This window comes from Anabrus simplex, chromosome 3 (genome assembly GCF_040414725.1).
Source record: "Anabrus simplex isolate iqAnaSimp1 chromosome 3, ASM4041472v1, whole genome shotgun sequence".
In the NCBI taxonomy this organism is placed as follows: domain Eukaryota; kingdom Metazoa; phylum Arthropoda; class Insecta; order Orthoptera; family Tettigoniidae; genus Anabrus; species Anabrus simplex.
The window spans coordinates 346,960,036-346,976,932 of NC_090267.1; the positions used below are offsets into that span (position 1 = coordinate 346,960,036).

Consider the following 16,897-nt stretch of genomic DNA (forward strand, 5'->3'; position numbering starts at 1 on the left):
CACTAAAATGAACTAATTAAAAAACAGAGGTGATGACATTTATGTTCGTGTTTTAATTCATTCACAACAGAGGATTTGGTTTATGTTTCTTGTTGTTGAATATTTTTAGTAAAATAATTAAGTAATAATTACTTATGAAACAGAAGTAATCAGTACACAATTTTGTGTTTCAAATTCCTGTGCTAAAGAGAATGTGGTTTGCTTTATCATCATCATCATCATCATCATCATCATCATCATGTGTTCCTGTAATTTGGTTTGTCTCACTAGAGAATGTCTTTATTAATATTATTTAAATATATCAAATACTACCCTTCTTCCTTTATTTTGTTATCCTAGAATTGCATTTATTGAATTAAAAACATTTGGAAGAGAGTAAAATTTCACAATAGGGCATAAAAATGTGGTCGCCAACATAACCATACTTGCTGGACTGCTATGCTTGTAAGCCTCTACCTGCTGAGCCCACTGTACCTGCCCTGAACATTCACCTTGCCCAGTATGTATTTTGTTGGCATTTGAGCTCGCCATAACTGATCCAAGATAGGAAACTTACGGAGGAGGAAATGGATAAATACAATGGAATGCTAGTGTAAACAGAGTGAACAATACAGAAAGGAGGGAGAATGACATACATTGCTGTCTTCATAGATATTCGTACACTTACGTGTTCCATTTCCGTTACTTACATCTTTTTCTTCATACTAGGTAATAACAAAACATACATAAAGTAAGTGAACCTTACAAACCTTTGTAATCAGGTGCTTTGATTTTGCGGATGAATTTAGGCAGCTCCCAGTTCCACCCCGTCCGATGTGTTGGACAATAACGTTCCATACAAGCTGTCAGTTTGAGTAATGCCAGTTTTCTCAGCACCAACAACTGACCACAGGATAACGCCCCTATAGACCTTGAGCCTGGCAACTGTCCACTCTCTGGAGTCCGAAATAGACACGAGTCGGGTCTACTGGAGCCTCGCTGGAAACTATGCCATCTCACCACGACAGCCCTGTAGAGTTAAAAAAAAAAGTAAATATTCATATAGGCATTCACATATAAGAAATAAATAAACTAACTGTGATGAATCTGAGCCTTTTAGACCATTATTCCTTTTTATCTTTTACAATTGGCTTTACGTTGTAGCGGCACAGATAGGTCGTATGGCAATGATGGGATATGAAAGGACTAGGAGTGAGAAGGAAGCGGCGTGGTCTTATTAAGGTACAGCCCCATAATAATAATAATAATAATAATAATAATAATAATAATAATAATAATAATAATAATAATAATAATAATAATAATAATAATAATAATAATAATAATAATAATTTGTTCCACTTACTTCTCTTAAGCCTAGTTTTATTTGAGCATCTTCGAATAACACCAGACTTAGCTAGGATCCCACCAATTTAGGCTCAGAAACTTTACTGTCTAAGCCACTCACCCTGACTTCAGTCATGTCAATGTTTGTAGTTCGAAACTAAGGTTTGATCACGTAATTCTGTATATCACTAAATTAGATTTGTGATATTTTGGTTTCATTTTTAGATACAACTAAAGTACATGATTTTCTAGATATTGCTGGTCTTCCAACATTTAGTAAAATATCATTAATCCATGCCTGAAACTGAAAAAATCAGTCATGATAAGCAGTTAATTTTCTGAAATTACTGTATTTGGAATTTTGAACAAAGATGAAGTCAAGACATAGCAAATCAGTATACTTTAACAACAGTTCCATGATTTACTTATAATGCATCAAAATAATACACGAGAGAGAAGGCTTTAAAAAGAAATTGTCTGTAACAATCAGGTTTGACCACTAGAATCAAGAAAATAGTAGCCTACAAATTAAAGCATATAAGCATACGCTAAACTCTTAGAATGTTGAGATTAGCCGTGCAGTTAGGGGCGCGCAGCTGTGAGCTTGCATCCGGGATATAGTGGGTTCGAATCCCACTGTCAGCAGCCCTGAAGATGGTTTTCCGTGGTTTCCCATTTTCACACCAGGAAAATGCTGGGGTTGTACCTTAATTAAGGCCACGCCCACTTCCTTCCCACTCCTAGCCCTTTCCAATCCGATCATCACCATAAGACCTATCTGTGTTGGTGCGACGTAAAGCAACTAGCAAAAAAAAAAAAAAAAAAAAAATTGAGAATTATGTTTACTTTTGAAAAATATACATATATTTGAGTAGATAACATTACAAGACAGTAGCTCAAGCAGGTGACATACAGAAGAAAAATTTTGAAAAAGATGAACAATGGTGGATAGTGCCAAATGAAGTGGTGTACAGAGAACTGGAGCCCATCACAGAATCTATACGGAAGAAGAGGATCTCTTTTTATGGTCATATTATAAAATGGTGTGCCGGGAGTGTCTAAAAACATATTCGGCTTGAAGGATGCAAATCTTCCAATTTGACCCCCGTAGGCAACCTGCACGTCGTGATGAGGATGAAATAATGATGAAGACGACACATACACCCAGCTCCCGTGTCAGCAAAATTAAAGAAGAATGGTTAAAATTCCCGACCTTGCCGGGATTCGAACCCGGGGCCCTGTGACCACAGGCCACCATGCTAACCACTTAACAACAGAGACGGACGGTCATATTATGAGTCCCCCCGGACGAGGTACTGGCCCTCCTCCCCAGTTGTATCCCATGATCCACTGTCGCGTGCTCCAGGACAGAGGTGGGATCCCTCACTGAATCAGAGGGGAAAACCAACCCTGGAGGGTAAACGGATTAAGAAAGAAAGAGGGCATAGAAGAACAAGAAATAACTCTTGATAATTTGCAAAACAAAACAGAAAATTTAAAGAAACTGAAAAACAAAAAATAATATTTAAACCAAAAACAGACAAACAACATACAATGAAAAACGTATTTGCTTTAAATCTTTCACAGAATGAATTACTGGGTCAAGCACCATCGCTTCGTGTCTTTGTTGGTTGATGGCTCTTCTGTTGGAGTCATCCACGGAGAAAGTATAGTACCTTCCAAACAATATTTATCCTGAAGTTGAAAATGCAGTATCATATACAAATCATTTACCTATAAATAAACTATACAATTATACACAAACATCATTTGTTCCCCATTCAATACTTACTTATGTCGGGGTGTTACTTCAGGATCATCATGGTCACTGTCAGCCTGCGAAGCAAGAGTACTACTCGATTCTTGACTACCCATCAGCTCGGACGATCCAGATTTATCTCGAGACACAGTTGCATCTGGAACATGGAAATAATTATAAATTCTATTCTCTCCCAGGAATAAAATATTTCAACATGTATGCAAAATATTTTGTTTAAAATGTTCTATCATTTGTAAGAAAGTAAACCAAGAACTTACTGCGAGTGCTTATCTGTATCATTTGTTGTCATGGTTTAAATGGATTAATGGATTAATTCCCATATACCATCATTTGACGGCACTACAATTAATGACATAAACAAAATGTTTTTTCCTGGCTCCTCATCTGGGTTGAAGAATCTTTCCACAACTGGGTTTGTAACTTTATTTTGCACTATTCTTTTTTTTCAGTCCTTTTTATTAACAAATTAGTAGAAGTTTTCTTAAAGGCAAAATCAGTGAGCAAGGTGGCCATGTGGTTAAAGTCGCGCAGCTGCGAGTTTGCATTTGGGAGATAGTGGGTTCGAACCCCACTGTCAGCAGCTCTGAAAATGATTTTCCATGGTTTCCCATTTTCAATCCATGCAAATGCTGGAGCTTAATTAAGGCCATGGCCGCTTCCTCACCACTCATCATCGACATAAGACCTATCTGTTTTGGTGAGACGTAAGGAGAGAAAAAAAAAAAAAAAAAGAGGCAAAATCCATAAACTACTCATGTTCTGCAATAAACTGGTGGCTTTTCTGATATGAAAATGATTCATGTTTCAATTAATAATTTGCAAACAATAATTATTGTGCCAATATGTACTATCTTATGCCAAATACCTGTCCAAATAAACAATTAAGGTTTTTGGAGGAGTGGTAAATAACAGATTCCACTAACTGTAACCTTGGGGACTAAATGGGATAGAGTCAGCAGCCCTATGCCTGATCATATTTGTCCCCAGAAAACTGTGATGATCCTTGATTCACAACCTGGCCCAGAAGACTGGAAGTGAAGAAGAAGAAGAAGAAGAAGAAGAAGAAGAAGAAGACGAAGAAGAAGAAGAAGAAGAAGACGAAGAAGAAGAAGACGAAGAAGAAGAAGAAGAAGAAGAAGAAGAAGAAGAAGAAGAAGAAGGAGGAGGAGGTCAAAAGATATCTGCCTACTATATAATTTGCAGGGGGTGAAGAAGCAAGCCGGTACCTCTGTGAAAGGCCTGTTGCAACTTGTCTCGATATCGCTGACTATCCTTTCCCAGATTAAGGCTGCCAGCTCGGGCTTGAGGTTTCGCGCCACCTGAAGGCCGCCTCGAAGATTCTTGATCTTGTGGCCCTCGACTACGTCCATCCACAAACTCCAATACCTATAAATACAAGTACAGTATGTTAAGATAATAAGACAGTCTGAGTTTTAGACTTTAGTGAGTGCTAACTTCAAGTTGAAGTTAATATCATTCAGTCCAAGGTTTTTGCAAGTCATTAAATACAATAGTTTGAATAACTATAATTCACATAAAAGTACAGTCCAGAACTTCAAGTAGGTTTTGAAAATAATTTGTGTTGGCTTCTTATTCTTCACAAGTGTTGTAGTTAATAATACATAAATGTAGCTGAGTTATGAGCATTATGTTGTAAACTGCATTGAAAGTGTGATCACTGCAGAAAGCTCTGAAATGCATGAATATGACCAGGATAAAGCAGGTGATATTATTAACCCTAAGCCAAAACTTAGATTTTTTTTTTTTTTTTTTTGCTATTTGTTTTTATGTCGCACCGACACAGATAGGTCTTTTGGCGACGATGGAATAGGAAAGGCCTAGGAAGTGGAAAGAAGCGGCCCCAGCCCCGGCATTTGCCTGGTGTGAAAATGGGAAACCACGGAAAACCATATTCAGGGCTGCCGACAGTGGGGCTCGAACCCACTATCTCCCGATTACTGGATACTACTTAGTAGATTAAAGACCATTGAAACATTATCATTAAATACATTGAAGATAACAACAACGAGAACATATCTGCATATTACGAACATTTGAGGCATCTGCGCGAGTTTATTATTAAAGAAATTAATGTGAAAGGAAGACAACAAAAGATCAGCAGTTTCTTCAAACCAGAAAGCGTGTCAAGTTTGGTCATTGAAGGTGTGCCTTGAGTGCCATGTTCTTTTGGTGCACTGCATTAGTTATTCTGTATTTTGTAACCTAATACTGTACTGCATTATATCTTGTATACTAAATAACTTTTGTATTTCTTAAATTTAAAACACTGCACTCTACATGTTCTTTTTACTGAACAAAGTGTTGGACCATTTCATAATTTATTTTTTTTAATCCGGACATTAATTTGAACAACTTAGAGCCCCAGTTAGTCAGGACTGATGAGGTTTTACTGTACTGATAACAACTGTAACGGTAGTACGAACTCTTCCTATTTGTAGGCAACCATTGTAATGCCTGAAAGTAGTGAAGACTCACGGAGACAGTCTGAACCGAATGATGTTTACTTAAATTTCATGTTCATTAAAAGATGTCCCTACTGCTATTTGTGAGTGTCACGTAGGGACTTGGATTGTGTGCAACTTAAGGTATTACTAATGTTTAGGTTTCTATGTTGCTACTACTGCCTCTTCATTTGAAACTATCCTATAAGCAGCCAGCTAGTCACTATATAAATTGTAAACTTGAGCCTTATGTATCTATCTGGATCTTGAATTGTGCGGCCTTAAATGAGGTTCTCCTCCAATGAGATGACTGACTGGCTGGGGCAGCAATAAGGTAGGCAGCTATTTGACTTAAACCATACAAATGAAGGGACAAATGATAATGGTATAGCACCGTTGCACAAACCGATACAGTACTATAGCAGTAGTGGTGCACTATCCAAGTTAAAGTGTTTTTTGTTTTATTCAGAATATTTATAGCTTTAGGTAAGAACAAAAAACATTTCTTTAGGAAATAAAGGTTTTTCCTATCTTATATTAGGCGCCATTTGTGGCAGCACAGGCTGTACAGGCCAAGAGCCCCTGCCTTTTACCTCAAACTGGCATTTCATACAAACAAAAAAGTGGCCTGTGCTCTCTTGATTTTAGGCCTGCAATTTATTCATCACTGTTGCAGAACATATGTAGCTTTAAATCTCCAGCTATTGTAATACTAAGGAAATACAGTCATTGTAAATGCCATTGATAAACACTTTGGGGCGACTCCCACTTTACCTTGGTATGGTTGCTATTTGCATCTTTCAGGTACTGGTGGCGCCAACTCGTGGGTTGTACCTCTGAATCGGACAGAGCACCCACATCTTCAGCTCGGCGTAACATACGCCTGGAACGATTATTCTTAGAGCGACCTCTAGGGTGTGGGGGAGTGGTAGAGCTGCCATCTGATGTGTCGTCACCAAGGGCTCCAGAAGGTGTAGCTGTACAAGTTGGGGATGAAGGTGTCGGCAGTCCAGTTGGGGGCAGGTCTGGAGATTCATTCGTGGGAGAAACGTCTACGCAGTTCAAATCCTTCATCCGTTGTTGCATTGTCATCACATCCAACACCTGCAACATTAAGAGAATAGTTATCTTACAAGAGCAGTATTTCCTATGTTGAATAGCCAATAATTTTTAGTCCTCTTCTACTGTATCTGGAACTGTTCTGAAGGCAATATAGACTTATGTTACACAACTCCCATTGTACTTAGTTTGGGCCCCCATAATAATCCCCAGATTTTCTCAGCTCGCCATAGTTTTCAGCAATATTTCAATCGATTGCTGCATATACTATTCGTACATTACAATCGGTATTAGTTGCTGAACTGTATAGGATTTGTGTTCTAATATTGTTTTAATTGTTACAAATATACTTTTCTAAATCATGATAAGAACATTTGGTTCCTCAACATGCATAAAAGTGGAAAAGCGCCACAGAACACACATCTTCAGAAAGGAGGCTTCATTACTTTCATTGACACCCACCAACTCCTTTACTTCAAAATTAGTACTCTGTCTAGTTAAGACTTGCATCCATCCTACCCCGGAGGGTGGGGGCAGTAGAATAAATCTTACAGCATCCCATGCCTGTCGCAAGAGGCGACTAAAAGCGGCCCCAGGGGCTCTCAATTTGCAGTTGCCCCCCCCCCCCCCACTTTGTAGAGGAAACATTATATTTTTATTCCATTTTAGCCGGCTGAAACTAGTAATTATAGGAATTATTAAAAAACCATTTGTGCAAATTTTTAATTATCAACAAAATTATTATCAAAAATACGCACAAGATGTCGTTCGTCGCAGCTAACCGATTTGTATAGCACCACAGCAAGTAGTGGAGACTTCGCAAATGTTAAGAGGAAGGGTAACAGGGGCATATTTTTTGCCAAGGTCGTGAACACTGAGGTAAGATTCACCTGCTAGCCGCGTTCATTCGTCAGTCTGGCAGTCTCTCTAATATTGTCTGTTACTTTCTTATGGTGTAGTCAAATACTAAATGATTTTTTAAAATTGTATAACCACGCCGTACTTCTATTTAATTGTAATAAGTGTGTAATATTGTTTATTTGGTGAAAGTATAGTATTGAATCAAAATCGCATAAAACTATTATTGCCGCACTTAAGTTAGTAAAGTGTCAACCTTTACCTTTCTGTCAAAATTCGCTCAAAGAGCATCAACTTACCATTTTGTAGTTTTTTTGTTCAGTTCTGATGTGTATAACCCCGCCCCCTTCCCGCCCGCTATATCCCTCAACCCGGCTACTTTCTGTTATCTGCATATTTTTTGCCCCCCGCCCCCCCCCACTTTTAATTCCCAGTCGCCGCTACTGACCACGGGGCCCTTAGCTTCGTCCTGTCATTGCTTCCACTTACTTGTTCCAGGCTCCTCACTTTCATCTACCCTATCTGACCTCCCTTGGTCTACTCTTGTTCTTTTCCGATCCCGGTGGTATTATAACATTTGAAGGCTAGGGAGTCTTTCATTTTCACGTCGTTGTGGCCCGTGTCTTTCTTTGGCCGATTTCTTCATTTTTTGCAGTATCTGATACCTTCCTTCTCTGATCAGTGTTATATGGAGGACGGTTGCCTACCATACATCCATTCCCAGTCAAATTTCAAGTATGATTTGAAAGACTCACCAAAGAATCAAACCATGCTTCTAATTGATTGGAACAATCGTAAATCACTACCAATAATCAAAATGCTCATATTTAAAATTGGCCCTGTCGTTAGGACCGCGCAGCTGTGAGCTTGCATCCGGGAGATAGTGGGTTCGAACCCCACTGTCGGCAGCCCTGAAGATGGTTTTCCGTGGTTTCCCCGTTTTCACACCAGGAAAATGCTGGGGCTGTACCTTAATTGAGGCCACGGCCGCTTCCTTCCCACTCCTAGGCCTTTCCTATCCCACCGTCGCCATAAGACCTATCTGTGTTGGTGCGATGTAAAGCAAATTGTAAAAAAAAAAAATTTAATGTATTTAAAATTTATCTATATTTCTGCATTTCATTACAGGCTAACAATTTCAATTTTATTTTAATAGTTTGTTTACATTCTTAGCCATCATGTGATCCTTTCAATACCAAATAAGAATCCACATAACCTGATTCCAACAAAGTGCTGTGGAGGGTGATGAAGGTCCAACTAACGCCAACGTATACAAGCGCGCAGGGTAGCAAAGACAGGAGAGTTGCTGGAATGAAATTACATATCCTGAAGAAAATCCGTCCTGCCTCAGCTTTGTCCAGGATAAATTTCACATGGAGTCACCGATATGTAAACCTGGGACGCAGCGGTGAATGGTCTGTGTCTGTTAGTCTGATCCACGGAGGGGTCTCACCTAAATCTTTTGAAGTACTTCCAATAACGGAAATTCTACATAATTCAATATCAATCACACACATCACAAATACCAGAACATTTACCTGTGGTCCGCTGATGACAACGCCCTCACGATTCTGCCTCTTCCGCCGTCGAGACTTGAGACTTTCCATACGTCTGAGCAAAGCCTTAGCACCATCCCGTAATCGCTCACTGCCTGTACGTCGAAACCGGACAGCCAACATTTCCGAATCTCCTGGGGTAAGACTTCCTGGGGGTAAGCTGCCATACCGGAAGCTTGAGATGACAGGAATACCATCGGGGTCATAGTCTTCTTCCTCTTCATCCTCATCTCCAGGGTCTAGCAAACGGTCTCCAGGAAATTCCGGCTCCACTTCTGCCGGCTTATCCTGGCTAGCTTGACTAGAAGCTGTAATTACAAGAAATAATGGTACTTAAAACACTTTCTACTATAACTAATCTCCGACCACCTTGCGACACATAATCTGACAATAACAAAAAAAAATGCGAACGGTTTTGAAAAAAATTCTGCCTCAATGTTAGATGCAGGACAGGAACGTAATGAATGTGATACGGACCCGTCTGCCAAAATAAAAATAAAAACCATATGAATAACTAATATAAATTTAATTACAACAGAGAGAAGTAATGCAATATACTGTCAAGTTATATAAACAAAGGGATTATTCGTTATCGTAAGATCATTAAAAATAATGTTTAATAGGTTTTATATGACTGCCTCCGTGGTATAACGGCTAAGCTGCTGAGCTGCCAACCATGAACCAGTTAGATATTCGTACTTAATTGGTTTCATCGTTCAGTAACTACAGATACTCTGTAATCGATAACGAAGTCTCGGTTATAAGGATTTATTCAATTACAAAAAAAGAACAATAACAAAACAGAACAAAATTAAAAAATAACTGTTGAAGTAAAGTTTGAAAAATATCAAACCGCACAACTGATAAGCCTAGTCTGTCATTAAATTCACGCAGAGAGAGCTCGTTCGAAACCAAGTTGACTGAGTGATCGACTTTTTATTGGCATTATACACGCTGTCTAATAAATGTGTGATAAAAGTTAAATGTTCAGCAAAATTTGCGCATAATACGATTTCAGGTGCACTACACGTGAACAAAGTATATTTTCTAACTAAAATTTGATATTTTGGTATCAATTTTCATTGTTGGCATTATTTTTCAATAATTTCATGCAGGTCTTTTGTGAGCAGCGTGTCGCGGTGTTGCGAGAGATGGCAAGGGGAAGCATTTATTTACAGCTGCGCTGTGTTACACTCAGCTCAGTATGATAAACTGCTGCTAGGTGCAACCAAGTGGCAATTCCTCTACGTAAAAACTGTGGAAAGCAAATCACTATTTCGAGTGATTCTTCAAAACTGCCCTTATTTCCGTGCAGAGTGACAGGCTAGATTTTTTTTTTTTTTTTTCTGCAAGGAGCCTGCGGGGTCCCCTAATGGCCCGGGCCCGCCTGCAAGCCCCAGCGTTACGCCCCTGGTGCAGGAAATGTACAAGTGAAATATAAGTAGAAAACTGCGTTAATTGTTATGAAGATGAAAGGAGATAGCGTCTAGTCTGGAACTTCCAGGTTTTGCACAGTAGTTTCGTGACCGAGGTTTTCAAGGCAAGATTTCAATCTGCACGTTGCTTTAGGCTCGTGGGGAAACAGGCTTATCGCTATCTTCAAGGTCAGACATGAAGAACGTGAACTCGCCCACACACAGGAATACGCCTACCAAGAAAAGAGAAACGATGATATAAGGAACACACGAGATTATACCTGGAATATGAACATGATATCGATTTCTTGGGAACAGGAGGCCAGCTCCATGAGTCCCAGGTCTCTTCCCCGCAGTGCATTCTTAATTCCTGATCAAGAAATACGATATTCTGATCCCAAAACCGAGGGAGGAGAATTGCCGCGATTAAATTCACGAAGATTCAAAGCTATTTTCACGCAATTGGTGCAGTAGGACTTGATCTAGGACCGCTAGACTTGATCGGTCCTATTCAGCGATCTTGGCCATATCACTGAGCCTAGGAACTGATCAAGAAAACCTGCACCCTTCAAAATTTGAAGAGGATAAAAGTAGTTGCAAATTAAGGTCTAATTTTTGTTTTAATATAATATTTTTCTATAAGCCATATTTAGTGAGATATTTAGAATTTCATATTCCGTGTCTTCTTATAATATATGTTTCATATTCGTTATTGGAAACAAAATATATCCTACTGCGCAACGAAAACCTTCCTTAGCCTAGATATAAAGATTCATGAAAATATGGTCCGGCTCCTTAGCGTGGAGGTGGAAGGAATCGGTTGTGCATTTGCCTGGAAGTGAAAATGGGAAACCACATAAAATCATTTTCAGGACAGCCGACGGTAGGGCTCGAACCCACTCGCCTTCCGAATGCAGAGCTTGGCTTCATAGCCAAAGCGCGTTAACACGCGCATCCAATCCGCTCGGTTTATTTTATTTGTATTACTTTACAAACTATTCTGAACTGTGCAACGTGACGGAGAGCACAGAGCGACGAAATGATTTGACATTCTTGTTTTAAGGAAAATATAATAACCATTCCTCCTGTTCGACACCTTGGCTGAATGGTCAGGACAAACGATCAAGAGCGGCCACTTCCGAGGAAAACAATCCTTTGCAATTGGATTTTGAATGTGTGCCACCAATGTAGAAGAGTTTGTTGTACCAAGTTAGGACTCTACAACCAGCTAAGAACCCACATACACTCGTCAGCGAGTGATAATCTACAACTCTGGTCACATGGGGAAGAACAGGAGGTCAGAAACGTCGAAGAATGAAGATATCGATAAAAGAGTCCGACTCGTTGGCTGAATGGTCAGCGTACTGGCCTTCGGTTCAGAGGGTCCCGGGTCGGGGATTTTAACCTTCATTGGTTAATTCCAATGGCCCGGGGGCTGGGTGTTTGTGCTGTCCCCAACATCCCTGCAACTCACACACCACACATAACACTATCCTCCACCACAATTACACGCAGTTACCTACACATGGCAGATGCCGCCCACCCTCGTCGGAGGGTCTGCCTTACAAGGGCTGCACTCGGCTAGAAATAGCCATACGAAATTAAATCGATAAAAGAAAGGATAGGCACGAAAATGTAAGACTCCTAATTACTGAATTGCTTCCACGTATGCCTCCCTCTTCACTATCTAACCTTCCTTGGTCAAGTTTTGTTCTCTTACGACGACGGTATTAATTTACGAGGTCTATGCTCTAGAGAGTTATTTTCACGCCGTTTGTGACCCTTGTCTTTCTCGCCAGTACCTTCATTTTTTGAAGGTCGGGCCACTTCCATTTCCCTTCTCTTAGTTGCGTCAACAGAGGATGGTTGCCAAGTTGTATACTTCCTCTTAAAACAATAACCACCTCTGGTGTACTAAGTACCGACACTTTCCTATAATTTAACCTTCAACACCGGAACTTAAAATTTAAAAAAGCGTTCAGGTAGTACGCACCAGACATGGCAGGCACTGAAACATTATTGATTAAGCATGATGAAATAGGAACTAAGCTTTATGGCGATTCTTTAACAATATCACAAAACGTACATAATAATTAAAAATCTGTTATTTTGAATTCTTTTCTATGGTATCCTGAAGCAGTATTATCCGACCCCAATGTATCCGAAGGTCATTGCTCTTATTGGCAACCGGCTGATCGCGTGACCTATACCTAACATACTTGACAGGAGGCCCAGCGAGAGTGAAGGGAAACTGTGAAGTGTGAATTCACGAAGTGTGTAGCGACTAGTGCGTTACCGCCGCGACGCGACCGTTGGATGTACAGTAAGGCAATGTAATAAAATGAAGGGGCAGTGTGAGCTGAATGGTGTCCTGTGTTTCTTTATTATTGTTTTCTGTGAACGAAATTAAATATCTTTGTCAACAACGAAGAAGAGTAAAAGTTGTTGTGAAGTGCAGAGTGATGAGTTAAAGATAAAAGTGCTGGTAGAGTTCAGAATGATGAAATATCCGAAAGTGAAAACCTGATTTGTGTTAATCACATTTTTCGTGAAGTTCTGACAGCAGCAACGAGAATCATTTAGTTTCTTATTTTTTTAGTGATAAAATGCTCAGAATATTAGTTAGATAACATAAAGCAAGGTTCATCTGGCTGCATCGCGAATTTTAGAAGAAAATTTTAAGTCATTCGAGGCAGGTCTTTTCAAACTGCAAAGATTGAGATCATGGCAAAAACATTTCGGAACTGCATATAAAATTTCTAAAAATCATCGACCTTACACTGATACGCTTATTGATTACCAATCTTCAAATACTTAGGTACTGGCTTAAATATGGGGAGAATTTTACAACTACCGAGCAAGTGGCCGAGCGGTTAAAGTCGCGCAGCAGTGAGCTGGCATTCGGGAGATAGTGGGTTCGAACCCCATTGTCAGCATCCCTGAAGATTATTTTCCGTGGTTTCCCATTTTCATACCAGGTAAATGTACCTTAATTAACGCCACGGTCATTTCCTTCCCACTCCTAGCCCTTTCCTATCCCATCGTCGCCATAGGACGATCTGTGTCGGTGCGACGTAAAGCAAATTGAAAACAAAAGTACAACCTAACGTCTCTCGTACCAATATAACTTATCATATAGCCAGAAACATGCGCTCAAAAATGTGCGACCTACATAGTAGAAAACGAACGAAGAGCATTCTTATAGATTAATCTGAAACATTAAGCAACAAAGAAACATTAGTTATTTGTTTTAAAATATATATGGATTGCAATAACTCTTGTCACACTAGGTTCTTACACCTTATAGAATTCGAAAGCAAAACTGCCTCGTATATTACAAGCGCATTTTTAGAGCGATGAAATATGGTTTAACATTGGAGTGTTTAAAAAAGAAAATGTTACTTGTTTTTCCTCTGATGGTGCAACAACCATGATTCTAACACTGAATATTGTATTTGGAAAAAGTTACCCTCTCCTCTCCCCTCCCCTCAAACGTTAGTAGAATGTTCGAAAGAACTTTATCCTTTTCTCGACTGTATAATTTTCGAACCGGCAACACCTAAGAGATTCCCATGCCGAGCCATCGCTCCTGATAGATATGGTACAAAGGTAATTTTTTGAACTGCATGCAGTTTGACATGAAATATCGCTTGATTTTATCATAAATGTGGTACAAAACAGCTGGTAATATATCACTCATGCTTCCTGCACTTACTGTTAGTTACTCACCGGTTAGTGCTTGCAAGCGCTCCGCATGTTGTGCCGTGACATCACACACCCGTGACCAGCGCCGCGATTCGGGCTGGAAAGTCCAGTTCTCGCTGAGAGCACAGTTGTCATCCTCATCGGAATCATCGCCCTGAAAATTAAGACATACTTCAGTAAACAAATATCGAGGTATCGTGAGAGAAATATTTTAAAAATGAATAGATTAATTTGTAGCAGACAATGTAACACACGTTCTCATTTTATTAGTTCACTTAATGACCATCGTTGACGGGCAGTTATTTATGTCTCAGCAAGTACCATGTTTGATTTTGAGACAACAAGCTGCAGTGCACTGTTATCCCCCAGTGGGTGGCGACTCAAAGGGATAAACCCCAGAGACTCTCAACTTGGGAGCGTGTGCTCACGATCACAGGGCCCCTATACCGCTTTTCACGAGAGTTTAATCCTGATGTAAACAAATAGGCGGAGCACGTTGCCTTTCCACATGGAGAAGTAACCGTCGCACTCACTCGACTGTCTGCGAGCTGGAAGAAAAGTAATACGTCGCATTCATTTTATTACATTTAAAGAGTTTAGAGAGTACGTAATCATACTAAAATATGGTAGTCATATATACCGAGATATAATTTTATTTTATAAAATAGTGATTAAAGAACGAGAAATGAAGGCACAAGGCGTGGTGTAATACAGGAAGTCTTCTCGTAGTGGAGATAAGGTGTTGCATCTTGCAGCAGCAGTCAGTGTCAGTATTCATCATTAAAGTCTTTGGTATTCATAGTGAAAGAAATGGAGCAAGAGGTAGGATCATCGCGTGTAGCGAAGCACAAAAGAGGAAAATCGCTCAGAAGTGACCATTGTGAATGTGTTCAATAAACTAAGTGAACAGATTCCAGGTTTAGTGGTTTTTTCAGAAGTTCAGATCTTCGCACTGTTGTCGTATGCGATGCGCAGCCCTGTACGTTCGAACACGACACGTTGACGGGGTGGAGGTCGGTACTAAACGCTTAGCGAATCACAACTCTTTCTTTAGCGGAGGCGAGGACATACCATGTTTACATCAGGATTAAACTCTCGTGAAAAGACATTTAGCTGAGACTTCCATTGTTGACCTGCGCCAGGTTCCTCACTTTCATCTTTTCTACCCGGCCTCCCTTGGTTAGCTCTTGTTCTCTTTGGACTCCTACAGTATTACGTTTGAAAGGTCGAAGAAGTATTTTTTCACTTCTACGCCCTTCGTGGTACTTCTCTTCTTTTTGCCGATGCCTTCGTTCTTCGATGGTTCGGAACTCTCCCATTCATTGCACTGGTTAGTGTTAAGAGAGGATAGTTGCCCAGCTGTACTTCCTCTTCAAACAAATGTCACCATCACCAGTGTAATTTGTAGCGTTTATAATGATTTCAGGGCCTCCAGGGACGTACAGCTATGTATATTCATTCCTTGCACAACGGGCTAGAGGCCCCAACTTCGAAAGTGACACGTCATTTGGTACCACTGTCTTACGTGATGCTACGTGAGTCGCAGACAGGCAGTACGGTCCCTCTGCAAAACGGACATCAAGCGGCTAGTACACCGGCTGCTCGTATATAACTCTAATCTGAGCGGAGTCGGGTGGGCAATTCAGTACAACAGGGGGATTAACTGAAGTGCAGTAAAAGAGAATACATACAGTACTTCAAAATATATCCAAAGGACACTGAAATAAAATAACAGGAACTCGATTTAGTAAATGGTGTACTGTAGTGGAAATATCATAAAGGAATAAATAAATCAAATTTATGATAGAATTTGAATTCACTGAAATTAAAAGAAAGGAGCATATACAAACTAACTCCTTGCTTGAAGGGGGCATACAAAGATATACATAAAACGTGTTAACGTTATATAACACAGTCTCCCCTCATCGTTAGTTCCATCTCTACAGCGCTGTATTCTTAGACATGTTCAAAATCCCAAAGGATGGTATACACATGGAGTATCTGACGGAGTTCGTAAATTCCACCGAAAAGATTTCGGGTCCAGTAATCGTATATGTAAATTCCATCAAAATGTTATGATGTCAATATTATTATTACCGTCAAGTAAGCGACTGCGGTCAAAAAACTACTTTAAAGTAATGAGAGATCTATTTAAGCATACATTTTCGAAACTTGACGGAGTTTTTTTCCTCGTTTACAGAAATAATTCTCTGTTGTGATGTGATAAACGCGTGAACTTTTCCCCAAATATGTCTTTAGTATGTTAGTACTAGTTTTTGACCATAGTCACCTCAGTTGACGGTACCTTAGTGCCTGCTTGTTAAATTGGGGTGTAGTTATTATGTCGGGTATGTTCCAAACTTTCTACGCTGACTTAACGTTTCATCTATTCCGGAACAGCGTTTCTTGTTTGCTTGTATCTGATGCGGGTCGCGCGCGCCGAAAGTTACGCTATCTATGTGATATGCGTTCACTTGCCAAGTTCGTCTGTCTGTCAGGGAAAATCATATAAGTGCTTCTCGGAAGGAGGAAATGTTATAACGAGACTGGATGGTTAGTCATTAAAAAGGTACAAGTCAGATAGCGGCAAAACTATTTGGAAGTGCAGCGCAGTGAAGTGTGTAACTCTAAAATGTATACGGTGCCAGAAAATGGTAACTAATCTGAAATGAAACAGAACACTGATATTGATCATGGCATGAACAAAATGAACAGAAAGACAGCAGCTGTGCAAAG

The 16,897-nt window shown here is 39.8% G+C and overlaps 1 protein-coding gene across 1 annotated transcript in view; it reads right to left on the minus strand.

The window, feature by feature from the left end:
- Positions 1-16,897, minus strand: part of cv-c (crossveinless c) — a 399,421-nt gene that overhangs the window by 31,884 nt on the left and 350,640 nt on the right. The window contains exons 4-9 of the mRNA XM_067144480.2: positions 14,186-14,315; positions 9,024-9,349; positions 6,343-6,672; positions 4,333-4,492; positions 3,119-3,242; positions 750-1,009 (exon numbers count right to left, since the gene is read on the minus strand). Coding sequence (XP_067000581.1) covers positions 750-1,009; positions 3,119-3,242; positions 4,333-4,492; positions 6,343-6,672; positions 9,024-9,349; positions 14,186-14,315 — 1,330 coding nt within the window. The remainder of the gene's footprint in view (positions 1-749; positions 1,010-3,118; positions 3,243-4,332; positions 4,493-6,342; positions 6,673-9,023; positions 9,350-14,185; positions 14,316-16,897) is intronic.